The 26858-nt window shown below is 33.0% G+C and overlaps 3 protein-coding genes across 8 annotated transcripts in view; all 3 read right to left on the bottom strand.

Annotated features, from left to right (window-relative positions):
* Nucleotides 1-4110: 4110 nt before the first annotated feature.
* Nucleotides 4111-9388, bottom strand: LOC7455191 (lanC-like protein GCL1). Its single transcript, XM_002306260.4, has 5 exons — nt 8953-9388; nt 8225-8412; nt 7101-7212; nt 5196-5666; nt 4111-4607 (listed from the first exon to the last, which is right to left on the bottom strand). Exons 1-5 carry the CDS (start codon nt 9103-9105, stop codon nt 4266-4268), a joined length of 1266 nt encoding a protein of 421 aa, XP_002306296.2. The 5' UTR covers nt 9106-9388; the 3' UTR covers nt 4111-4265.
* A 3601-nt stretch (nt 9389-12989) lies between these two features.
* LOC7455190 (uncharacterized) lies at nt 12990-16214 on the bottom strand. Of its 3 annotated transcripts, none has more exons than XM_002306259.4 (3): nt 16021-16214; nt 15652-15810; nt 12990-15108 (listed from the first exon to the last, which is right to left on the bottom strand). In XM_002306259.4, exon 3 carries the CDS (start codon nt 15081-15083, stop codon nt 13254-13256), a length of 1830 nt encoding a protein of 609 aa, XP_002306295.4. In that variant the 5' UTR covers nt 15084-15108; nt 15652-15810; nt 16021-16214; the 3' UTR covers nt 12990-13253. The 3 variants fall into 3 exon arrangements, with proteins under 3 accessions (XP_002306295.4, XP_052308848.1, XP_024456656.2); XM_052452888.1 differs by having other exon boundaries at nt 15652-15761; XM_024600888.2 differs by having other exon boundaries at nt 15652-15738.
* Nucleotides 16215-21441: 5227 nt separating this feature from the next.
* The window catches only part of LOC7455189 (histone H3.3), a 30086-nt gene continuing 24669 nt past the window's right edge, over nt 21442-26858 (bottom strand). The window contains exons 1-5 of one of the 4 annotated variants that reach the window (XM_052452893.1): nt 23121-23213; nt 22422-22495; nt 22232-22308; nt 22023-22113; nt 21442-21919 (exon numbers count right to left, since the gene is read on the bottom strand). In XM_052452893.1, the coding sequence (XP_052308853.1) occupies nt 21749-21919; nt 22023-22113; nt 22232-22308; nt 22422-22493 (411 nt within the window). In that variant the 5' untranslated portion in view covers nt 22494-22495; nt 23121-23213 and the 3' untranslated portion in view covers nt 21442-21748. Of the gene's footprint in view, nt 21920-22022; nt 22114-22231; nt 22309-22421; nt 22496-22590; nt 22612-23104; nt 23214-26858 lie in introns of those variants that run through there. The other 3 variants (XM_006382831.3, XM_052452892.1, XM_052452894.1) reach the window with 3 other exon arrangements.

The following is a 26858-nucleotide window of genomic DNA, read 5'->3' as shown; positions in this document are numbered from 1 at the left end:
ATTATTTTTATTCATTCGTTGACTAGAATCAACCTGGGACAATCTGAACTATGACTCAGGTCTTTTCTTAGATCGACCACTAAATTTAGTTTTAAAACTATGATAGTAATAATTTTTATCTTTACATTGAACAATTTTGAAATTGAGAGTTTTTTATAAAATATTTTATGAATAAAAAATATTGTCTTTAGAGACATGTCTTCTCTATACCTTATATTTTGAAAAAACAAAAATTTATTTTAAAATTACCCTAAAGACATTTATTTTTATGTCTTTGTCTCTATCTTTTCCCCCAAACATATTTTTATTTTTACTGTCTCTATTATTTCTGTCTCGAGACAGTAACAAAACACTACTAAAAAGAATAAATTACACGTGCCATCATGTTAGATTTTAGAATCCCAAGTTGTATTAATAAAGCTCTGTTTAGCATTGTGATGTAGTTTGCATTTTGTATCAATCACAAATTTAAAAATGTTTAGTTAATTAATATACACAATATTTTTATATAAATCCCATTAAAAACTCTCTATTGTAAACTTTATTAAAAAATATTGCAATTTATAACTTTTTTTAAAATCTATATTTTTAAATTATATTCATGAAAACAATCATAATATAAAAAACACACTCAAACAAGTTGTTAACCAACGTGGTTCTATTTTGGACCATCCTCTCGTTTAGGCTACTTCAATCTATTCGTTGTGTTCTACTTATTTTCGATTATTTAATGATATATCTTTTTTCAATTAGATAATTAAGGGAGCCGTACCTTGTTAAGATGTAATTAGTCTGATTTAAGGCACTATTTGATACTACATTTCAGTGCTTTTTCAAATGCTTTTTCTTGTATTTTTAATTTTTTTTATATAAGAATGTTAATTATAAAAACATATTTAAAAAGTATTAATTTAATATTTTTAGAGGAAAACATAAGATAGTGGTTTTTTTTCCTTGTTAGAATTTACTATTAAAACATAGTGATGAACATATTTGATATTAAATTAAATATAGACTACACTCATTTCTTTGGTTAAGATTTCTTTAAAAATTGTTATCCAACAAAATAATAAAACATAAATAAAAAATTGATCTTAAAAGAATTTTTGATTGATATGTTTATACAAATTCAAAACTTCAATCTCACATTCAAATATTACAATATTTTTTACGACTTGTTTAATAGAAACTTGAAAAAGTTAAAATTTGGTACGTGGGGCACCAAAAATTTGAGAGGAATGAGAGACTATAGGCTAAGTATGATTTGGATTTAAGTCACAAGCATATAGTCGGCTGTACTTGGATTTGAGTAAATTATAAAGTAATTTTTTTAATTTTTTTTTCCAACACATAAAAAACAAATATCTAGATTCATTGAATTTGTTAGATTATTTTTTTTAATAGCTATACAATTTTGTATACAAGTCAAGATTATTTTTTTAATACCTATACAATTTTGTTACTATATGTTCCGGCCATAATAGTCAATATCATAGTTATTAAGCTCGGTCTGACCTGACAGGTCGACCCGGCGGCTGGACCGGTTCAGGTGAGGTAAATGATTAGGATGGGCAAAAATCCTGTAAAACCTGGTTGAGACCCGATTTTTTTTTTTTTTTTTACAAATGTGTTATTATATGAATTTTTATCAAAAAACCGAAATTAAAAAATTAGAGTTATTTTTCGCATAACCCTAATCTATGGCAGTTGTTTTTTTAATTTCAAATCTCATGCCTGAATTTCGCATTGGTTAAGTTTTTTTTCTCTCTCAAATCGTGTACTTCCACTCCATATTTTCACGTTGGAATCAGTTTGATGCTAAATGATCAAGTTGCAAACCTCGGTGTGCGTGCTTGTGAGCGTCGTTGTGTGTATTGTCATGATTTTTTTATTTTATTTTTTGCTGGGAATTTTTAACTTCTTTTTGGTTAAGAATTTTTATTTTTTGGTTTAGCAACTTAGAAATGCTTTTTGTGCGTATGTTTCTTTGGTAATGTCCGTTTGAACAGTGAAATTAATACAATTTGGTAAATTCTTAATTACCGGTGAGAATTGATTTGGCAAACATTTTAAAAATATCAAAAACATTTTTTATATTTTAATATATAAAATTATGAACTTATACATAAAATATATTTTTAATATTAAATAAAAAAATCAGTTTATTTTATTTTTATGTTGGCATTAGAATGATTAGGTTTTAAACTGGTAAGATAAAGACTTTTTTTAACTCTTGATAAACAAATAATTAGAAAATATAATATTATCTTAGTTTACATCATACAAATAAATAATGCAGTTTATCTCGAGTAAAATGTATTAGGGATGTTAATTCTTTTCTTTTATACAATCAGTCCTTTTACAAAGATTTTAAGACCAATTAAGATTTTTAGTAATCAAAATATCGGGAGATGTTTTTTTTTATCAATAAAATAAATGAACTTATTATCTTTTCTATTCATATCATTTCCAATCCGGAAAAATGATCCCCACAACACTACATAATATTTTTCCCAATATTTTTTTTATCCTTTATCAACTAAACTACCCAGCAAGTGGACAAATCTTTGTTTGATATTTTATGCATCTTCTACACATTATAACAGTTGACCGAGCAAATGAACAATCTGGCAATAGCCATATCTATGACCTCATTTCCATCTTTAAGGATAAGATAGAGGAATGAGTATGAAGACGGTGTACCTACGGATTATTATAGTCTTTTTTTGTACTTCGGCAGCAGCAAAGTCTGGCTTCTTCTTGCATCATTCCAGTTCAAAAAAAAAAATTGTTGGATCGTTATTCATGACCTAATAAGCTGTTCCGTGCCCATTTACGTATATAATTAAGCATATTTTCCTTATAATTGTGAAGTTATCTTTGCTTCTTCAGTAATTTTGACGATTGGAACCAATGTCAATCCATACAAGCAAGCTTATGGAACTTGTGATGATAGTGACAGACGCAACCAAATCCAAAAACCATAAAAAAGCCCCCGGTTTTGTGACTGAATCAAAGAATATTTAAATGAATCACTACTCCGTTGATAAGCGAAGATGTTTTTGGAACACATTACCAAACATTTTCCTCGAGTTATCGGACCAATCGACCACAACAATCATACACGTGTGCTTTGCAGCTACCGTTAACCCTCTAAAAAATTGACCAGTCCAGTCCACCTAGCCACCCCCCGTCAGTATGATCATTCTCCGAGCACCACGGCTTCACTTTGACTCGTGAATAGTAGGGTGTGATGCTCATCTCACATCATTTGCAAAACCCTTTAGATTTAGTAAAACGTCGACTAGATTAAAAGCATGTTCTTGCTACCGGAACTTCAGACTAATCAATGGCTTCTCCCAGCAGATACAATTAACTCGAAGTATGTCCATTCAGTATTGCAAATGATGTGATATCTGATGTGCACGTCCTTTCACATCTAAAGTGTCAACTCATAGATAAGTGATGAGTGATCCAGAAGACAAGAAGACTGTGTTGTTTGATTAGGAAGTTGAGTGGATTTGAGACCCAACACATCGAAGTCTAAACCGTATTCTTAAAAGGGTAAGTACAAAATCACTCAATAGAAGCATTGAGTTCTAGTTCTTCTACTTCCCTATTGGATGAATCTCTACAGTACAACCTACGCCAGCAGCTGTTCCAATAGTATGCCACCATGCATTCTTGGCACATGATCGCACACAGATGACTCCAATCAGGCATGTAGCATTATTGGTTTGTTCCAAATTAAGTGGAGTGAAGATGGCATTCCCACCAAATCATTTCAACTGACATCAAATTAGATAGAACCCAAGACACGCTTGTATAGAGCATGCAGGTAGATTCACCCAGCCAAAGATGAGGATCTAAGGGAAATAGTTTGAAGAGCACAAGAAGAAAAACCCAGAAAACCAGGATTATAGTGTTTGTAGTCATGTCTAATCTTGTCTATCAATTACATTTTGATCAAGTTATCAGACACAAATTGTGTTCAAATCGTCGCTTCAACAGCTTGGCTCATCGGTATAACGTTCTTGCGTGGATGCTTAGTTTATTAAAAGACTCGATGCAAAAAGCAAGACATCACAGAGAAACCATTTAGAACCATGATGACGCAAATCATTAGTAAATATAACCTTGGAAAGATATCTATATCCGAGTTTTCTTCATATTTAGAATTAGAGCGTTGAAGTTACACTCTTACTACATACATGTTAGCCTTAAATTCCACACGCATAATGTAGATTTCAGCTAAACTGTTTCACTTAAAGTTCATAACCTGGGAACCTGGAACTCTCAGGTTTGAGAAGATCAAACCAAAGGCAAGCTGTTCCGGCTAGTCCTTGGAAAAGAGAATAGGCATGATTAGCTCCACGAGCATCCCCTATTGTCACAAGTTCACTAGCATTATGATACAGGAAGCTTGCAAACGCATTTGCTCTCTCCTCATATATGCTCTCTCCAGTAAGACGATAAAGGGAAAGGAAGGCATAAGCGTTTCCTGCCGCACCATCGGCAAGGCCTACCTTCTTCACTAACCCACTCTTCCAAACAACTTCCCCTGCTTCTATGGCAGCATTTCGGAACTCTCTATCATTTGGAAACATCTGCAGAAACAGTAAGAGTTGTTAGCACCAACAATTAAGCCTCAATGTTAGACTGATAAAATTCTTGGATTCAATATATGTGTTTCTCATTTTAACAGGTAATTGCTTCATTATACACCAGAACAGTTAGACTCTGTAGGTCTTCTTATCTTTATAACTATCAGCAGTTATAATATAACTGCAATTTCCAACTATTCCTACTTTCAAATGCAATTACTATGTGCATAATTTGCTACATGAATCACCTTTTAGGCTTAAGCAAAGTACAGTGTCAAGTCAGCAATTTTTGCAACTTTGATGTGCAATGTTTGAAATTAAACCAGTGTAATAATATTATGGAGATCCTCTCTTGGGGAGCACTTTACCCCTCTGTGGGCCGACCTGGTGCGAGCGTGGATTAGTCTGAACCAGCATCCAGGACACCGCGTGGTTTATACCAAAAAAAAAAACCAGTGTAATAATATGTGATAGAAGAAGCTGGGTTGAGCATGAGTAGTGTAGCTTTTTCCTTATGTAAAATTGTCACCATGGATGGATCCAAATGCACAAACACTATCAAATGAACTTGACTGAGTATCAATTGCCTACCTCAGATGCCTTGCAGAGGGTGATGGCCATGCCAGTTGCACCATGAGACCACTGCACCAATTTGTCCCTCGGGTTTCCTTCGCTTGAAGGGTAATTTCCACTATGAGGGAACCGGTTGCTCATCATGTACCTTAAAGTTGCCTTAACATCCTCGACATCCTCAATGGAGAGAGGAAAGTGAAGTAGCACTTGCAAGATTCCAGCAAGGCCATTGGGCGCACCCCAGTATCTTGTCCCATGCCATCTGTACATCAGTGGGCAAGCAGCATTATCAGATGCCCCTGCCCTTCCCCCAGCTAAAACAGCATCAACAACAGGCATAAGAAGATCACAAGGCAATGTCCCTTCGCCAAGATGCTTGTTGATGAACAAAGCAGCCCATAAAAACCCAGCTCTCCCATACATAAGCTCATACGACATCCCAAAACCACCTTCCTCAGGTCCAACGGGGAGGGCTCTCTCTTGTGCAACCTATAAATCAATCAAACATATAGTAAGATTGTTGTTTTCCATTGGATTGAGTCAGTTGACAAAAACTGTCCCAGTTATAGATTAGGTGAAAAATCACCGTCATTTTGATGAAGTTAAGCAGATTAGATTGGATGAAAAATCATCATTATTTTTAAACTTGATGGTTTAGAAAAGGATAAGGCATGTTGCCCCATCAATTATCCCCAGAGATACTGTACTTCTATGTTCTAGCATAAGAGCAGGAGTCCTGATAGGGAAAAAAAAAGTTCACAGCTCATAAAACACTGCAGGACCCCTTCAATTTGTGGAATTATATCATCTTATTTTGTTTGGAACTACTGCCGCTTCCAAATTAAGGGCCGGAAAGAAAGACGTATGAGAAGATTACTACAACATTAATATACAGTGTTCAATAGTAAGATATAATAATCTGGCAATTAAAGCCATGCTACCAAGCACCGAAGTGAAGATAAAGTAAATGTTTAGTGAAATCCAGAACAAGCGCGGATATTCATGATATAATGGAAGGTGCATCTAACTCTTTGCCTTCCAAAGGGCAGAGGCAACCTAGCTGATAATTCAACGAACAGACCAACTGCAAGTGGGTACTGTATCAGATTGAGCCACGGAGGCCAAAATTGATGTTTCACGACTCATAGGCGTTCCCACCCACTAAGGTGAGCTATAAGCTTGTCTCATGAGTCATAGCAGTGTACCGGCACCAAACATTGGAGGCATCTAATCTATCACTTTCAACATGTGGAAATAAGGAAGTTCCCACAAGACTACTGGACCACATTCCCAAAAAGAAGGAATAAATTACCTACTGTAGACAAGAAGATAAGGTATTGGACCCCATCTGGAAAGCAACAAATTGATCAGCTTTCTAAGTTCAAATGATGCCTTCCCATTATATAGGCATCCATGATAACAATTAAAGCAATCGTCTCGTTAGTGTTAGGTCTGAGCTTGGCAGTTGAGTGATTTTTAGCTCATATTGCTTGAAAGATCCAATTGTGATTGTCCAGATTCTTTTTTCTTTTTTTCTTTTTTCATTTTTATGAATGCCTAAGGTAGCAATAAACTTCAAGAAAGTAATGTCGAGTAAGTGTTTCCAACTGCAGTGAAGGATTTTGGATGACGGACAAATATGAAATGTATAGAACTGGATCCACAGAGGAAGAAATTCAGTAAAAGCTCCTCTGAAGAAAAGGGTCATGTGCAAGTATATGTGAAACAGCAAACTCATATAATTGGGTTTTATGAACGACATGCTTGGACCAAGCATCTTTCATGGCCCCAAAAGATATTCCTATATCATCTTAAATTTGTTTTCTTCTGGGTAGGCAAGATATTATGCTACTATATATATATATGACAGAGGATATTAGGAATTATGTTGATAGAGATGAAAATGGATATATTTGATGGTACCTCAAGGAAAAGATTCACAAAGAAGTCACGTCTTCTACGGTCCCCCTTGTAGCTAGCAGCCACGGCTCCTAGTGCATATAAGCCTCCTCTTCCACATAAGAAGGTGATGTGCCTATACATCCACCACTTCAACCATATCAGAGAGAGAGAGAGAGAGAGAGAGAGAACAAAAGAAAACAGAGCCAAAAGATAAAAAATCATTGCTGTGCAATCAGGGTGGTCATTTCTCTGGTTTCAAAATAAAAAAAGAATACTCATCCACCATTACTTCATCTTATTCTATCATATCAACCTTCCTGCATTTGAGATTTCTTGAGCAATTGATTTAATTTGCTTATTACAACAACACACTCCGTGTCGATTTCACACAGAAGATTTGATAATTGGCCGCGTCAGTCCATAAACATTTTGGTTCATTTAGGAGACAAAAGGTTGCTCGATTTAAACAAATTGGACCACCGAAGTTATTGAATTTGTTTCCACATGAATGATATGGACATTCACTGAAATGGAACTGAAGCAAGACTTACTGATCATTCATGTGGAAACTCATTCAAGGGGGAGGTTGATAGCTTAGATTTATTTATTGCTCTTAATCAAGAAAAAAATTATTTATTGCTCTTTTGTTTTTATAATTTAACGAGTGACACTCTTAAAATATCTTTTACATACCCAGATTAAATCTTTTCATTCACTTAAAACAACTTATGTGTGCCATAATTAGAAGATTGATGCATATTTGTTTTGCGAAAAATGTTTTCCTGGATGGGAAAATCTTTCTTATTTATATTTTTGCTATGAAAAAAAAAAATACTTCTCATTCACAATCAAAAATTAATGATGGAAATAAAAGAATTACACTGTTTTTCATTAATTTATTTTCTAATGTTGGTTCATACTAAAAAAAATCCAAAAAAATAAAATTCCACGGAATACAGAGACTCTTAACTAGGTAAGATTTGAAATCCAATGGCCAACAATTATTAGAACAATCCAGTTGTTTTAGAGCAGCATTTTTCATTTTGTTAAATTCTTTAAAATGTTGTCTTTAAGATTTAACCTCATTTTTTACACAAATACCATAATTCATGTCGGCATATTCTGGGTCACAGCCCATAATTTACCTAGAGGAGGTCCGTGCGGAAACGGAACATGTGTCAACAATCTCGGAGCACAACAGCAAGTCCTGCTCGTTACCGGTAACTTCGTACGACCGCAAGCAGGTGAAAGCTGTCCCGAGCAAACCCGTATACACTGTCGGGTCAATACCCGTACCTGTTTTACCATCTCTTTCCCACGTCACTTCAACTACCTGCATAGCACGACACAATAATTCACCTGCCTTGGATCGCCCAAACCACACGCTCACGAGACGCGCTGTATTTTTTTAATATAACTTTTCTTTCTCTTAAAGATACTTATTTTATATATTTGTTATTTACCGGTAAAAAGTTGAAGAAAAATGATGATAAAAATTCCTTTTAGATGTTCTGCACATAAAGTTGGGAAAAATACTAAATATGTAAACTTTTAATTTCAATGAAGAAAAAGATACTTTTTCTACAAAAAAAAAAAAGAGTTTCAAACTTAATATTTCTCAAAAGATAAAGAGTGCCAGATAAACTGTAAGCTCATCTACAAATGGACTAATCCGGCCAAAACAAAAGAAAATTATGGGTTATCGGACGGCAAAATGCATTACAATTTATTTTAAATGTTTTTAGAAAAAGAAAATAGACATCTCTCTTGCTTAAGTCATCTTCTCAAGTTTTTTTTTTTTTATGACAAGAACCTGTGAACAGAGGACTACAAGGTCGACCTGTACAGAGGCAAAAACATAAGAAATGCATACCTGGTTCTTGAGAGAAATGGCAGCTCTGAGAAGAGTTTCATGAGGGAGTAGCATATCTGTGGACGTCGGATCTATGCGGTGAGTCAAATCTAGCCGTTCGTTGTTGTTCTCCTCGTGGTTCTCTTGAGAAGCTACCCCCACCAGATATGACATGGTTAATTTCTCCTCTTGTTGTAGAAAGAAAAGAACTCTCTCTCAATATCCCTTATCTATCCGAGCTCTCAACTTCACTTCTGCGTCTAGCTCTGATTGTTAGAGGATTTCGTTTTCTCCTTTTCTCTTAGGGAAACCCAGGAGGGAAGGCAAAGAGGAGCAACGAAAATAGGATGTGACGGGGTGTGAATGTGTGTGTGTGTGTGTGTGTGTGTGTGTGTTTTGGTGTTAGGTTACGGTTTCGAATATTGGCGGTGTAGAACAGGGAGACATTTTTACATTTGCCACGTTGTCCGCTCAATGGATAAATATTGATAGCCTTGGTTAGGTAGGTATTTAATTACGGTGGATGGTTCTATAATTCTATTGTTTGTTAGGATTAATGTAAAATTGGTTGAGTTCGGTTTAATAGCTATTAATTATCATTTATGATAAATAATTATTAAATGGAATAAAAACTGGTCTCGCATCGTATTATTATTAATCTTTTTACTTGTAATGATATTTTATTCAAAATATTGGTATAGCTATGGAAAAATTGCCACTAAAATGATATTTTGTAGTGGTGGTTTTTCTTCGTATCATACTAGTTTGTATGTTTACGTGCGCAACCAAGATTTGTCTAAATATAAAAATAAATAGGCGTTCAAGGAAATTTCTTAATATTATTATTAAACCTAAACATACAGTCATTAAATATGAAAAAAAATATGTAGCTTAGGTTGTTTTCAAGTGATAAGAGCTCCGAATAATGTTAAAGAATATAATAATTATTGTTTTTTAAATTATTTTTTGCTTGGAAAATTATTAAAATAATATTTTTTTTATTTTTAAAATTTTATTTTTAATATTAGTATCTTAAAACAATAAAAAAATATTAAAAAATTAATTTTTAACCAAAAAAAATTAAAAGTCACTTCCAAACAATTCTATGGACGGAGAATGATGTGTAAATACCAGCCGCTGGTTAGAAGTCATGATTATGGAACATTGATTGAACTAGGAACCACCAACGTCTTGTTGAAACATCAATCAATATCTTTTTTTTTTTTTTTGTGTGTACTTTATTTTGTGGATAAAGTTATTAAATTAAAACATTACCTTAAATTGTCTATCATATACATATATGCAAAACCGATAAATTAGCCAAAAATTAAATTACATTTTTAAATAGTATGTTCCCATCATGTGATGACACGTGTGAAATACGTTAAAGAAATTAATTAAGATTATCTTTTCAGACAAAAAACTTAAAAGTGAGAATCTTTCAAACAATTCTTTTTATTTAAGTTAATTGAAAGCATATATCATAAGATGTAAAACCTAAAAAGAAGAATAACGAAAATGGATCTATATATCATGATTAAAGGTTGTTTTGTTAAATAATATTTATGTAGTCTTATTTATTAAGGGTAGAATAATACTTTCAGTTTGATCTATATATACTTTATTTGTATTTAGATTAAGACAATGCATTCATAATAAATAGATTATTCAGAATTGTAGCCTTCTTTCGTATTTGATCTCAATTATTTTAACAGTTTAACTTTAAATCATTAAGAAGTTTATCTTACTATATAAAAAGATGATTTATATTTTATTTACAACTTCATGTCCTTTTAATTATAACAAGTTTATCTTGTTATAAAATATATGTAAATCCTGAGGGGAGTAGTTCAATTGGTCAGAACTTAGGTTTGCTTCCTAGAGATCACCAGTTCGAGTCTTACAAACGTCAAAGCCACTGAAAGCTTACATGGTTGTTAACTTCAGGACCCGTGAGATTAGTAGATGTACGTATAATCTGATCCGAACACCTATATTAATAAAAAAAAAATATGTATAATTCAGAAAGAACTTGCTTGGGCGGTTTTAGTGTCCTATAAAGCTACCAAATTAGTTCTTGTTATTTGGATCTGTGATTCTTCGTGTTTTATTTCAATTTTATATTTCGGTTCAATCAATATCGTTGTTTGTTTGTAGCAGCCACTTTCTGTCCAATTTTTTCTTGTTCTTTGTATGTGTTCCAGCTTTTTATCCCTAAATTTGACTTCTTATCTCCATTATTTCTTATGAGAAATGACATCGCACCCAAGTAACAATGAAAAAAGGTTTTTTTTCAAAAAATGAAAAAGAAAAAAAAAATAGGAAGGTGTTAGAGCTCTAGGCGCGGGGCGCGCCAACGAAGGCACATTGCCTAGAATTCGGCAGCGATGGACTGCGGCAGAAACGAATTCGGCAGGCAGCGTACAAGAGTCTGTGCAAGTCTTTGAGCTGGCGACTTGGCAAATTAACCCCGTGACAATAGGCAAACAGAATTCGAATCCTCACTAGCAACTGAAGAAATTTAGTCTCCTGATCTAACAAATGAAGAACACAATGGTACAACCAAAAACAAATAACAGTCGCTTTAGATACGGAAGAAATTTAATTTACTGCCTTCCACTGCTATTAAATCCCATATTGGTTTTTTTAAAAAACATATTTCTATCCTAAGAAAAATCCGATTGCTCAATACCCAAAAATAACCGTATGTCATGTTTTTAAAAACGTCATTGTATCCTCTTTCTCATGGTGTGGCACGTGATATGTATGATAATCGGATTGTTGTCGGTGATCTTTTTTTTCCACTTCTTTTCTCTGTTTCGCCAGATAAAGTAAACAATTGTTCTCTTTGTTTTTTTTTTTAATTTCAATCCTCATTCTTTTGATTTCTTATTTCATTCTTTTTTATTTTATAAAAATTTTGTTTGTTTTCAATTTAGTCCTTCAATTATAATTTCTCATATGTTTTTTGTTCATTTCGGTCCTTATTCTTTTAATTTTTAATTTATTTTCTTGGCTTTTTTGTTAAAGTTTTATTGGCTTTGAATTTCATCTTTCAATCAAAGTTTATGTTGTTTTATTTTTTTTAATTTCACCTTCATTCTTTTGATTTATTTTTTTTATTAAATATATTTTTCAATTCAATTTAACCCTCGAATTGAAAGTTTTTGGTTTCCCTCTAATTAATTTTAATTTTATTTTTACTCTCATTCTTTTAATTAAAATTTTTTCTTAGATTCTTTTTGTGTAATTGATTTTTTTTTCTTGGTTTCATTTTTTGACATTTGATTTATTGAGTATTCGGCTCTGTATTTTTTTCATTTGTAGCGATTTTGATCTAATAACCTGGATCACGAGTTTGAAAAGTTAATTTTATTAAACATCTTTGTTTTGCTCATTTTCTTTTACAATATTATCGTTCTGCATTAGTTTTTTTATATTGGTTTTGTGATTATTTTTTATTTTATTTTAATAGGTTTATCTTAGTCTTATTATATAGGTCACACTGTCACAGGTTTTGTATTTTTTTTTATAGAATTTTTTTAAAATTATTTTGTTTATGTTTGATATTTTCTTTTGAGTTTTCCATTTGACGAAGTCGTTTCAAGTTAAATAAAAAAAAAAAAGAGACTGTAACAAGAAAGTAGCCTTGATAAAGTAGATTGCAACCTGAAGGAGACTCAACCTTGGAAAATTCACCGGAATTTCGTAGAAGTTTCATTTGGTGAAAGTGATATCATAACAAGTCTATGGGCAAAGCCAATAAGATTTGAATTGGTAAAAAAACTCAAAGTTTAAGAAAGAGCTTTGTGGACTATTTAATATTCAGCCTTGCCAAGAATGGAGGAAGAAAAGTAGCAGAAGCTTCAACAGAAAAGTCCCTGCATTGTAACCAGAAAAAAAAAAAAAAAAAACAATTCTATGCATGCCCAAGTATTCAGATTCCGAGAACAAATTCATGAAGTCTTGAATACGAATATAGCCCTCGCCCTAAAATGATTTGCTCAACTAGAAGGAAATATTTAGAAGAGAATTAGTAGAAGCGTCGCCTTGCATCATTAAATAAAATAGCATTCAAAACGCTAGGTTTGATCGACTAATCTAACCGTTGAGGTCAGAAATTGGTCCTTTGATAAGGCATTAGAACCTCGAAGCCTCAAGTCTCTCTATTTTTTTCTGGTAATAATGTAATCCAAGTGGATAATGAGAAAAAAATATTCACATTGTGAGCTGATCAGGTGAACTTTTGCCTTGTGAAAAAAGATAAACTATGTATACCACTGAAACAAAATTAAATGCATGTAGACAACAAGTACAAATGGTTATTCACCACCAACTGATTGTCCCCTTCTGTGTGATCCTCCTCTCCTCAGTAGAATATCACCAAATCTTCGTATATATGCTCTTTTTCTCGTAGAGTTTCTTTCACTCTCTGGATCATTGGTATGAGCCCCGTCTATATGGTCATAATCACCCGGTTTTGTTTCTTTTCCAACATCTGTGAATTTTTTCTTGCGAGGCACTGCTGCGGTTGGTGATTCTGCTTGCTTATCAAATATTGATCCCCTAAGTAGATCAGGATTTTCAGAGTCCTCATCCTCATCATTGTTGTTTTGTTTATCTGTAGTTTTGTTGTTCTCATCTACATCCCTGTGTTTGTTTGGAATTATTAGCTCTTTAAAACTGAAACTGCATGTACGGCCCAGTTTCTTGCCGTCTTTGTCCTGTTTCTCCTCTGCATTCTGTGGCTTTTCCTTGAGTTGGTTTTCCTTATCTTCTACTTTAAGCTCCCTTTCCGATGCTTCAGAGAGAAACTGCTTCAACTCTTTAATTTGCTCGAGAGTTGCAGCTTCATTGATCCTAAGGTTTTCGTTCTCTTGAGTAATGAAAACCAAAGCATTGTCTTTTTCAGCTAAGACGTCTTTGAGTTGGGAATTTTCATCCCTGGCAATCCCGGCAGCTTCTTTTGCAACATTAGCTTCATTCAGGGCCTGTTTAAGTATATCGCGCACCTTCTGATTCTCTTGTTTAGCTATCTTGTTCATGTTCTCGGCTGTTCTTAGCAATTCAAGAAGTTTATTGTTCTCTTCACATGCGTATGACTTTTCCTCTTCAGCTCTTTTGATACAATCGACAAAGCCTGTCTCTTTCGCATTCCATGCCAGAAGCGACTCTTCAGCTTCTATTTGCAACCTCTCTGCTGTTTTTTTATATCGATCCGCTTCTTTCCTTTCTTCATTCAAAAGAGTTCTATGCTTGTCCTCAAAGCTATTTATGTTCTCCTGTAAGATTTCTGCCTCCTTTTTGAAGCGCTCCAGCTCTTCCTGGGTTAACTTGAGCTTCTCCCTTGTTTGAGTGGATTCTGTTGCAACTTCTGTTAGCGCCATTGCCAAGCCATCCATTGCCTTCTTGCTGTTCTCTTCTGCTTCATTTGCTAGCTTCAGTTCACGTTTAAGCAATTCCATCTCCTCGAGTAGACTCTTGGTCTTCGATGCCGAATGTTTTTCGCCCTCTTGAGCATGAGTCCGGTTCTGTCTTTCCAGGTGAAGTTCAGACTTGAGACTCTCTAATTCTTTTTGCAATGAAACTTTATCTCCATCATGTTTCTCCAACTCCTCTACCTGCTTGCGAAGGGAAGTAATCTCAAGCTTCGATTCTTCAAGCAGTATCTTGGTCTGCTCAAGCTGCTTCGTTTGGGCGGCAAATGAATCTAGCAACTTCGTTTCTGCTTCGTTCCCTTTCTGTACCTCAGCCTCAAGTTCTTGAATTCTTTTCTTGCTATGGGATAATAAATCCAATGTACGTGCCTCGGTTGATTTAACATTACTTAACTCTTTGTTCAGTTTTTCCAAAGAGTTATCCGCCTCTCGTAGCTTTCCAACTTCAGCTTTCAAGGATGTGATAGCCATTTCTTTGATCTTCAACTCTTGATTTGATTTTGACAATGATTCCACTACTGAATTGAGTTCCACAAATATATCAGCAACCTTCCCATTAGACATTGCTTCTTTTAACCTGGAATTTGACTCATCGGCCACCTTCTTCATCTCTTTAAGCTCATCACGTGCTCTATGTCTTTCCCTTTCTGCTACATCCAGCCTCTGCTTTAAATTCCTCAGCTCCCCTTCAACTTGCCCCTTATCTTGTTGCATCTTTTCAACTCTTAAAGATTCCGTTCTAGCCACGACAAAGAACAAAAACACATGATTATTATATGAACTACCTTGACTCAAATTCTGAACTATTGCGCGGTGATTGGAAAGGAGAATTTGATGTAGAACAGGAAAGAAATAGTAAGGGGGAAATTGAAAAAGGGAGGAAATCCAAGGAATAAAACTAAAAAATGAGCAGCCAAAATCCATTGTCAATCATCAAATAGGAAACTCAAATGCTCAATGTGTACGTTTTAATACAGAAACTGAGCAAACAAAAACAAATAGGATCAGACTATACAACGAAGAGCTAAATTTTCTAAAAAGTTCTGGGAATAGCATGATTAACCAAATCAAAGAAATGATCAAACAAATAATATCCTGCAAGTCTTGTTTGGTTTCTATCAGAATTATGAGAATTTAAGCACAAAACTCTCTTTGCCCCATATTAGACATTTGTGTACAGTCAAAGGAGAATTCAATACAATCCTACATAGATATTGAATAACAACAAAGGCCGGAACACAGGAAATTGAAAAAAAAATTGAAAAGTAAACAGGATTGTTACCTCAGATGAGTATGTGATCTTTCAGGGCTGTTGTTGGAAGGGCTTGATAGACTTTAGATTGATTAGTATGTTTGCTCGTTCCCTTTGCTATGTTTCGAAGCAGAAATGGCTTAGATACAGTCAAGGAAGGGTTCTTAATTTCATAGAAATCTCCATGGACTTTGAAACCACGCCAAATATATGCATGAAACCACAGAATAATATATTAAAAGTTCAAGAGGCAAAGAGAGGAAGAAACAAAAGAACCATTCAAAGCCAAAAAAAAAAAATCCAAAACAAGAAAAACATTAAAAGATATGACACATAATAAAGAGAAAATAACGCATGGAATCTTCAAGGAAATAAGGTGCAAGAAAGGAAACGACTTACCTAGGAAATAACCAACTAATGCATAGGTTCTGTTTGGATGACAACGTTATTGAATTGTTCCTTGTTAGTTATCATGCATCTTCTAGATTTGGAAACTTCAAGACAAGGATCTCTCAAAAACAATATTTTTCTTCGAGAAATCACAGAGAGAGAGAGAGAGAGAGAGCGTTGGGTTTGGTTTGTTTGGATATGTAAGAAATAACCCAAGTTGGCGGGTTTTCCACTAGGCCATACTAAAGGCTATAAACTGAAGAATAATATAAATATATAATAAAAAGGGGTTCAAAGTCAAAGAGATTTGTTGTTTTCCTTCAATCTTAATGGGTTTGATTTCTCAATTTGTATTTAAAAGAATTCATTTTTTTAAAATTTACTAGATGATGTTAAGGGTGCATTCTTAATATTATTTAGGAAGAAGATTAAATCTTAATTAATATATAAATCAATTTAAAAATATCTTTTATTGGCTCTCTGGTAAGAAATCGGTTGAGTTGTTGATATTGGCCCAGTCAGCTCGTGTTAAATTATAGTTGCTCATAGCCGGCATGACACGATCGGCGAAGAATTCCAAGAACTGAAACATTCTCTGTAGATGCTGCTTTGAAAAACAATAGTCAGTGTCAGGTAGGTACGTGGCCATGGGAGGAAGCCTCCTCTGGTGTTGTCACCAAAAATTCTTTTTTTTTTAGTTTTGCCACTGGGCCTATGACCCACGCTTTCAAATTAATTTTTAAGACCTTTGTGTTATAAATGTGTTTGTGAGTCAATGAAGATTTTTTAAATAAAAAATAAAAAGATGATCTTTATACTCAATAAAATAATTTAAAAATATTTATTAACCAATAAATAAATAAATAAAATTTGTTGACGCTAATTACATAGTAAAATGAAAAACTAATCTTTCTAATAAAAGCAAACGATAGATGTACTTATTATTCTTTTTATTCTATACTCTTTTTATCTTAAATATTAATTCTCATTGCTCATAACAAATGTGTTATACATGCAACTTGTTTATATAAAATATAGGAGGGAGGGAATGATTGTGAATAAATTATAATAATTTCTTTGAATTATTATGAAATTAAAATATAATAATTATAAAGATTAATTACTATTTAAAAAAAACTAAAACTACATATTTAAAAAAATAAAAAAGGATATTGATTAAGATTTATATATAAAAACTAATATATAAAAAAAAGTTGGATGCTTTTAGGCCTGGCAAGCAAAGCAACAATTAGGTTTTTTTAATAAAAAAAAATTAAACAACATGTTGTCTATTTAAGTCTTTTAATGTGATAGTTTTTAATTATATCTCTTTAGTGATAAAAAAAAAAAAATTAGGATTACTCTTAAAAACACACTAAAAACCTCAATAATCATCCAAAGACTAAAGCATGAAAAATAATAAAGTTTATAATTGAAATATAAATTGGTAAAACAACATGGATCAAATAATAGATAAATTGAAGTTTTAGGGATTAAATTAAAGTTTTATGTAATCTAAATGGATTCTATTTTGTTTTTTTTTTTTTAAATAAATCTTCTTCTTTTAATTTCAATTTTTAACAGCAATTAAAGCTCTATTTCACAAAATTAATATTTAATTCAACATTCATATATTCACCGATATTATATATATACGAGCGCATAGTGATAAAAAAAAAATTAGAGTTCGAGTTGTTAAATCTTAAAAACATCCAAAGAACCTCAATAATCATCCAAAGACTAAAGCATGAAAAATAATAAAGTTTATACTTGAAATATGAATTGGTAAAACAACATGGATTAAATAATAGATAAATTGAAGCTTTAAGGATTAAAGTAAAGTTTTATATAATCTAAATGGATTCTATTTTGTTTTTGTTTTTTTAAATAAATCTTCTTCTTTTAATTTCAATTTTTAATAGCAATTATAGCTCTATTTTATAAAATCAATGTTTAATTCAACATTCATATATTCATCGATATTATATGTATACGAGCGCATGTATATAAAAAGAAACCCCAACACAATATTCATATCAAAGCTCCTTACATTAAAGAGCCATTTCTCCATATCCAGGAGTAAGGGTCTTAAATGAGAAGATGAAGAGCATTTGTCAAGGAACCTTGGAAGAGATACTCTTGTCTCTGTTACTACCTCTCAACTTCTTGATGTCCACTGTGACTTCTTCTTCCCCGTTGCACAGAATGACGTGAGCAATATATGTAGTGAAATAATTAAAAGATCAAAATAATCAACTTTAGAATGTTAATTGATTCTACTCCTCTTCAAATAAGCTGTCTTTGGATAATTCAACTATAGAAGGAACTTGCCTTGTACAATCTCTGTTCGTAAACAGGTTATCTTCCCTGTAATCTTTAAGTGAAGGCACTTCAAACATACAATATCCAGGAAATAACGTTCCTCTGAGCTCTTCTGCAGAGAGAAGTAGAAAAGGAAGGTTTCTGCTACACAATAAGCTCAGGAATGTTGCAATTCAATCCAATTAAAGCGAGTTAACTCTAGATTAAATGACACATGTTCTCCACAATATAAACAAGACACCACATGTGATTCAAGAGAATCAAAACCATTTTCTTATAACAGCTGCAAGACTTTGGCTTTTTTGGTAGACAAAAGACTAGAGCAGGCAGGAAAACCTGAAACAATGACTGGAAAAACTGTAGCTTAACCTTATAAAATATCTTTGAATGTGATACATCAATGCTTCCAAATCAACCTCTTTCACGCATGCCCTGCCGAAGACTAAAACATCAGGCTAGAAACCAGCGTTTTTAGCAAATGACAGTTAGAGTAGTGAAAATGCGTTTTAACATTACATGTAATATTAAGCTTTTCAAATACATCCCATCCGACCTTATGCATGTGCCCCCTCTCTGCATCCAAGTTACAGCACTCCACATGACCATTTATAAGCAAACGAATAACCGATGCGATGCCCATGATACCACCGTCCTCTTGGGCATTGATGCGGGAGCTCTTTTTGGGGGGTGGGGGGGCGCAGGCAGCGCGTTCATGGATGCCACCTTTTCTCCAGTAGGCATTTGTGATTGAGGAGCATATCAGAGATGTGCATTTTCAAATCTGAAGGCAGGTTTGCATTACAGGGTTCCAAGCTACCCAAGTCTTTTTGGGCATTTGATCGAATAGTTGAACTATCTTAATCATATCTGCTACCCCCAGATTTGAAGCATTGACAAAGGGGGGGTTTAGCTAATCGTACCAGCTATTGCCTAACGGTAGGTATTATGTAAACCCTGATTGGGCAGCTGATCTTGGCTCAGCAAGCCCCCCTGCAATCACATGACTTGTATTTCTCAGGGATTCCATTCTTGACTTCCACGGTCAGGGAGGACCATCATTCTAATTATGACCTGGTTAAAAGTCCTGGGAAAATTTAAAAGTATACCCATGTCAGAACGCCTATCAGCGCCTTGTACATTTCTATACGAGCGCTGCCTTGGTCGCCAGAGCTCAGACCAAGGTTGCCAAAAACCATGCCTCAGACCATATTATATTTTGCGTGCAGCTGGGACACTAGTGAAATCATTTTATTCGCAAATTACACTGGCATTGCCAAGGTCGGCTTTCTCAAAAACTTGATGCTAAGGTCCATTCTGTTGATGGCGTGTTGCAGTTCTGAATAATTCATTCGAACCTACAGAGCCTAGAGGGACCACGGTACACACAAACATTTCGCTTTTACATATAAAAGGGTGCAAATCTTGAAACTAAAGATTTTGCATCACTCCATCAACGATGACAAAATTTGAACAATGGAGAGCGGGCACGAACCTAACCAACAGAAAAGCAGGCCTTAGTGTGTTTGGCCGAACGAAAGTATCACATTTTGCTATGTTCTTCGTCATGCAAGAGCCGGGATATCCAAAATCTCTTTTGAAACAAAAGAAGTACATAGCCTATTAATCCTTTCAAGCTTCGAAACTCGGGAGTCTCAACAGCACAAGCCACACCAACCCTTGCGATAGCTTTGGCGGTTAAAATAAGTTTAAAATATTTTTAATTGTGATTTTAAAAAATAAATTTTGAAAAATGTTATAATGAGATTCATGTTTACAAAATATATCATAACCAAGACTTAAAATATGCGATAAGATTAGAATATGATAAACTTTTGCATACAAAATAAATCATAAAAGAGCCTCTCCATTAAAAACTATATAAATACTACTCTTTTAGAATAAAAAAAATAAAAATAAAAATATGTTTAGTAATAATATACAAGATAAAAAAATATATATATAATTATTTTATTTTTAATATACATTATTATCGAACTTATTAATTTAAAAAAATTAAATATTATTTTTTTTATTTTGATTTATATATACTGAGTATTGAAATTAATAATATTAAAATAACTTTAATTATAAAACTAAGATCAACTTAAAGGGTTGATCCGCAACTTCAAAATTATAATAATTATTATTTTTATCCATATATTGACCCGAATCAACCCGTATTAAACCTCTCAACCTATAACCTAAATTATTAAATCTCTTAACCTATAACCTAGATTTTACCTTGCTTAACATTGACTTGACTAGGGTAAACACAAATTAACCCTCTTGATCCTGACTTTGCTCCAAGCTGTCCCTTGAATTAAAAATTATAAAATTATAATAATAAAGTTTACATTGATACAAATAAGTTAAGTTAACCCCCCGACACATAATCCAGATCTTATTGACCTTATTGCGAGACGACCCTCAATCAAATCAAGTTTTAAAACCGTGATCACATCTACAATCATATCTACTATTATTATTAGGCTAATCCGGTTAACAGTCAACTTCAATTGTGACAGACTCGCACCGAATCAACCCTCACATCATCAAGTGATGCTTTGTTCCATATCCAACCCCCAAAAGAAATTTTAAAATTATATTAAGTAAATTAATCTTTAAATATTTTAATCGAATAATTTTAAAATAAAATTTTTTAAAGGGATATAAAAACTCTGTTTTAAAAATACAAAACTTAAATCTTAATTATCTCTCTACTGTCCCATCCCTCCTGAGAAGATGCTGTGAATAAACAGGGGCTATTTTAACTGTGGTATATAAAAATGGCCAACAAATACTACCAAAAATACCAATCACCAAACAGTTAATAATAGGCTGCCAAATTACCAAGACAAGACCCCGACAAGGCGGCGGCACTCAACCGAACGGGCGGCGCCTATCGAGAACACCGCAAAGAGACAATGGACACACCATAGTAGCTCCTCTTCCAGATCCAAACATAACAACCCACCGTCAATTTTGACGTTGAGAACATAGTTTGCGTAAAACACCTACCGCTGGAAGCCCCAAAACTACACGGAAACCAAAAATTCGTTTCGCCAACATCTTCCCAGTTGACAACGAAAAAATGATCAAAACTCTAGATTTAACAAAACTAAACTAAGAATTAGATCAAAAATATAGCATTTGTTCATGCAACCACTTCCTTGTGGCCTCATGTCACGAAAGAAAAGACAACCGGTCAAACAGAGTTACAACGGAATAAAATATATCAAAGGTTCAATCCCCACAAGATAAAACACCATCTACTAACCCCACCATCACACAGCTTTCTACTAACCCAACCATCACACAGCCTTACACCACTACCACCAAACCTACCTATCAACTACCTAAACTTTGCTGCTGCTGATTAAAAGAACAGTGTTCTCCCCTTTCAGCTTGTGCCCCCTTAAGCACGTTCACCTCTGATCCTCCTAGCCAGCTGAATATCCTTGGGCATTATGGTGACCCGTTTGGCATGGATGGCACAAAGGTTGGTGTCTTCGAACAGCCCAACAAGGTATGCCTCAGCTGCCTCTTGCAGTGCCAACACAGCATGGCTTTGGAAACGCAGATCAGTCTACACAAAAAAAAAAAAAAACGCACTATCATCAGTATCGAAACACCAAATCCACATCCATAAACACTATCAAGATAATAACTACCGAATCAATAAATCATACCTTAAAATCCTGGGCAATTTCACGAACAAGCCTCTGGAAAGGGAGTTTCCTAATCAGGAGCTCAGTACTCTTCTGATACTTACGGATTTCACTGCATTGCATAACATCAACATATTAACATTTAGTTAATTAACAACAAAATACCTAATCAGAAACAAGCAATGAACAAGTGCACAGCCCCTTCGAAAAAGGAACAGTTTATAACTCACCGAAGAGCAACAGTTCCAGGGCGGTAACGGTGAGGCTTCTTCACTCCACCAGTGGTTGGGGCAGACTTACGAGCAGCCTATTAATAAACAACAGAGATTTCGAATTAACAGAATAACACAATTTATTGCAAGTTACGCCCGCCAAAACACAAATAATTAGACCTGATGGAATAAAAGAGAAAAAAAGTACCTTGGTAGCGAGCTGCTTCCTTGGTGCCTTTCCTCCAGTAGACTTACGAGCAGTTTGCTTGGTACGGGCCATCTATACACAACCAATTCATCAGATACAATCATCCAAATAACAAATAAAAGACAACATTTAACATTCATTAACACAACTTCATGCAGATATTGACCACCTCGCTTTAGGCCTCCTGGGCAACATTTGAGAAACAGAAGAAAACATAATCAAAACCACACGTCTTATGCAGAATTCATATCTTTGATCAAGCTTATAACATAGGCCATGAACGAAAATGTGTTTTCCTTACATTTTCTCAGCAAGCAAACATAACCACAATTCAACAAATGTTATCGAAATATGAATGACCTTGAAACTATTACACAACTAGTGACATAAAAAAACAGTTCCATCAAAACTTATAAGTCTAAAAAATCCTAAATTGGTTTGAAAGTTGATATCAATAATTGCAATCATAACAACGCAAGAAAAATTAATTAATTGAAACGAAAATGATAAATAAACCGTAAACTTCGAAAAGGATCCAACAATTTCAAACACCGAATCAAGAACACACAAATTCAATACCCAAAATCCCCCAAAGCAGACTTTAATTTCAAACAACAAGTAACCCTAATGATCGAAGAACTTAATCAGAAACCCTAAATTAGGAACAAGAGAAAATAGAATACTCCGAAAAAGGCAACTTTGAATCTCTTCGAGAATCTCTCGCTCCCTCCCTGCGTCGAATTTTTGTAAAGTTTGAAATCTAGTGAAGTCAAGGCTTACTTATAGAGATTTGGAGTTAGGAATCGGACGGGTAAGATTGGATATCTTTGTGCTTTCTCTCCTTGTTATCGGACGGTTTAAACATTGTTAATTTGTGTTTTCTCTACTTGATATGAACGGCAAGGATGTGGTCTTAGAGAAGTGACGAGGATCGCGAAGGCTTGATTCTACAGTTCTATTGGCCGAGGGAAGTGACACTTTTGTTTTCTGTACTTTTATGTATCGTGAATTTTGTAACATGGAACTCGATCTTAATAAAGGTCGCCAAAAATTTAATATTTGTTTTTATTTAAAATTATTTTTTATATATTTTATTATTATTTTAATATGCTAATATTAAAATCGAATCATGTAGTTTGGAATGTTTAGAAATGAATTGAAATTTATAATTTGATTATACTGTCTACTCATTTAAATTATGTAAGTACATTTCTTAGTAAGTGTATGCTTCCAATCTTATTTTGATTAATAAACAATTAAAATTCACGGAGCCTCATAAAAATCTTATTGCGAGTAAACAAACGGAGCATAGGAGTTGTGAAATTACATTTATGTTCTAAAAGATCAATGGGCCAAAACTAATTGGTTGTGTGTTATTGTAGTGTACCATAATTTTTTAAAGTAATTATTATTTGAAAATATAATAAAATACTTTTTATTTTTTATTTTTTTATTTTATATATAAACATATCAAGATTATAGAAAATACTAAGAATATCAATTTAATAATTTTTCAAACCAAACATACCTTTAAAATATACGCAAACACAGCTCCAAACAAGAAAATAAATGGTGTCTTAAGTATTACAAATTTAAGGATGTGTTTGATAACGAGATCGTTAACAAATGTTCTTTAACTTTGTGTTCCACAAACTTAAGTAATAAAAACACTAGTTATAAGCATAGTTATTAAACGCGGCCTGGAGATTGACCAAGCAAGGAGCCGAGTCGTGGGTCACAGGTTGACTCAAGTAAACCCGGAAAGTTTTTAAAAAATATGTTTGAAATTTTAATATCTCACATAGAAAAATTATGAAACAATGCATGTAAATGTGAACTATAAAAAACAAATATGAGGTAAAAAGTATAGTATAGTTATCTCACATTGGAAAGTTAACAAACAATCTACGTGAATGTAGACTATAAAAAAGAAATGTGAAGTGTAGCATATTTATTTCATATCAAAAATTTTAAAAACAATTTATATGGATATTGCTATATATAGTTACCCCATATTAAAAAATTAAAAAATAATGCATGTTAATGTAGCCATATATAGTTATCTCATATCGAAAAATTAAGAAACAATGTAAGTGGATGTAGGTTATTAAAAAAAATACGAGGCATGAAGTATAGTATAATTATTTCACATCGAAACGTAAAAATATAAAGTGTTATATAGTTACCCTACATTGAAAAGTTAAGAAATAATCCATGTGAATATAGGCTATATATAGTTATTTCACATCGAAAAATTAAAAAATAATTTATGTGGATGTATATTATAAAAAATATATATAATAATTAAACATGTAAGTACATATAAAATGTTCAATTATGCAAGAATAAATTGAGTCATTTGCCCAATCTTCATCGTGTTTTTGTTTTTGTTTTTTTTTATTACCCCTCCAACTTTCATCCTTCTTTTTTTATCTCTTGAACACTAAGACACATAAAAAATCTCTAAACTATTATAATTTATTTTAATAAAAGATATATGAGGTCAAGTTTAAAGTGGAATTCTTTTTTTTTAGGGTTAAAATTCCATTGGAAATTATTCATTAATAGGAGTTCATTGTCATGGAATATTAACATAATTAAAATAAATTATAGATAAATAAAAAATTAATCTCAAAGAACCTTTAGTTAACATGTTTTTATGAAATAAAGTTCAATACTTTGTATCCCACATAGAAAAAAAATAAGATTTTCTTGTAGTTTATATAGTGGAAAGTTGAAGAGTCATAAATAAGTCTTCGCAAAATAGTTTGAGTTTAACGCGCACGTACTTGGCTCGGCTCGGGCATAGGCCTCAAGTGTCGGTTTGATTATGTTTTTTGCTAATTTATTTTGGACTCGGATTTGAGTTTTTTATAAATAATTCTCTACTCATATAGAATTATTTTTTTGTTGGTCCATTTATGAATATCCAACCCATGAATAAAGAGTCTGAACATTTAATCTTCTTCATCTTCCTGAATAGTTTTCAAAGGAAATACATATGGTTTTAAAGCTAAAAATTATCAAATTTTTATTTCTTTTTAAAGGGTTATTTAAGGTCAAAAGATGAGAATTAATTATGGTTATTTCTCATGATTAATCCTTCACCAATGTAGGTTCAAAAAATTAGTATAGATACGAGTTAAATGGAAGATGTTCATCACACTAAATTGTAGCTCTTTAACCTTTTTCCATGTGGTTTTTTTTAGCTTATTTTACCATTCCTTTTGCCATGTCTTTAACTTTTTTCATTCCCTAATCTAGTGCTTGTTATTTAGGGATTTTGAGTTTTAAATTTCTCTAGTTCCTAAACCTTGTTTAATAATGCATTTAAATAAGGAGTACTTGGAATATGGGAGGATAATTACATAATTATCATGTTCACATCATGTGAGGAGCAATAAAAGCTTGAGGACAAATGATTTATCATTAACATCATCAAATTATTACTTGTTTTTGATTCTATGATCTTAAGTAAGTAAGTGCCTTAAACTTACCCAAGAATTTTCCAATACAAGACAAAATAAATTGTCGATTCTCCAATAAATGTCAACAACTTAAACATGTACTATTTTATCATTAATTAGTTTTGCTTTGTATGTGATAGTGCGTACTAGGATTTTTTATGCTTAAACTATAATCCTATATATATGTGTGCACACGCATACTAGATTGCTTTGATCTCTTTACTGGTTTAACTTGACCACATAAAAACGCATGCTATATAACCTAAACTTTTGTAATATCTAGTTACAATTACAATTGCAAAAAAAAAAACTAAAACTCTAAGGGAAAATATTGTTCCCCGAGACATAAAATTACTATGGATTGTGATGGTATTTTTTTCTAGTCACTCAAGTTTTATATGGAAATTCAATTTCATCCTTTTAAATTGGGTTGAATTGCGATTGAACTTGATATTTTGCTTTAGATAGTTTCGAGTAGGGTTCTCGCAATGTCAGGGGAAAAATTGCACTAAGTAGATACTTGTTTTGGCAAAATTAAATGAGGTTGTATTGTTTTAAAATAATTTAAGTTATGGGGACTAAATTTGAACAATAGACAAATATTCAACCCCCTCTTCTTAAAAGAATCAAAGACTGAAGTGCATGCAAGGAAAATATGAGCCCCAAGTTTTTTCTGGTTACTCAATTTTTATTCTTTTAAACTCTATCCCTTAAAATGTAATTGTTTCGAGATTGGACTTAACAATTTTTTTTGTTTGTCTAGATATAAGGATTTCATTGTATCAAGGAAAACTTTTGATGAGTGGTTGATGCTCAGTTTTGCAAAATAAAGCTTAACTTTATTTATCTAAAATAATTATGGCTTGAGGGAACATATTTAAAAAAGAAAACAAATGGGGTTAAAGGGTAATGGCAAATGGGCAATGCACACGAAAACATGTAAAGGAATTCGTCGAGTTTTAAAGGCACA

This window comes from Populus trichocarpa, chromosome 5, assembly GCF_000002775.5.
Source record: "Populus trichocarpa isolate Nisqually-1 chromosome 5, P.trichocarpa_v4.1, whole genome shotgun sequence".
Taxonomy (NCBI): domain Eukaryota; kingdom Viridiplantae; phylum Streptophyta; class Magnoliopsida; order Malpighiales; family Salicaceae; genus Populus; species Populus trichocarpa.
The sequence above is the reverse complement of the archived record's forward strand: the minus strand, read 5'-3'. Positions and strand labels throughout refer to the sequence as shown.

Excerpts from the sequence above, each read along its gene's own strand:
- LOC7455191 (XM_002306260.4), bottom strand. The coding sequence starts at position 9,105 with ATGTCATATCTGGTGGGGGTAGCTTCTCAAGAGAACCACGAGGAGAAC. Across the intron at positions 7,213-8,224 it reads TCCGCACGGACCTCCTCTAG|GCACATCACCTTCTTATGTG; the intron begins GTAAATTATGGG and ends GTGGATGTATAG. Across the intron at positions 4,608-5,195 it reads CCCTCTGCAAGGCATCTGAG|ATGTTTCCAAATGATAGAGA; the intron begins GTAGGCAATTGA and ends CTGTTTCTGCAG.
- LOC7455190 (XM_002306259.4), bottom strand. The coding sequence starts at position 15,083 with ATGCAACAAGATAAGGGGCAAGTTGAAGGGGAGCTGAGGAATTTAAAG.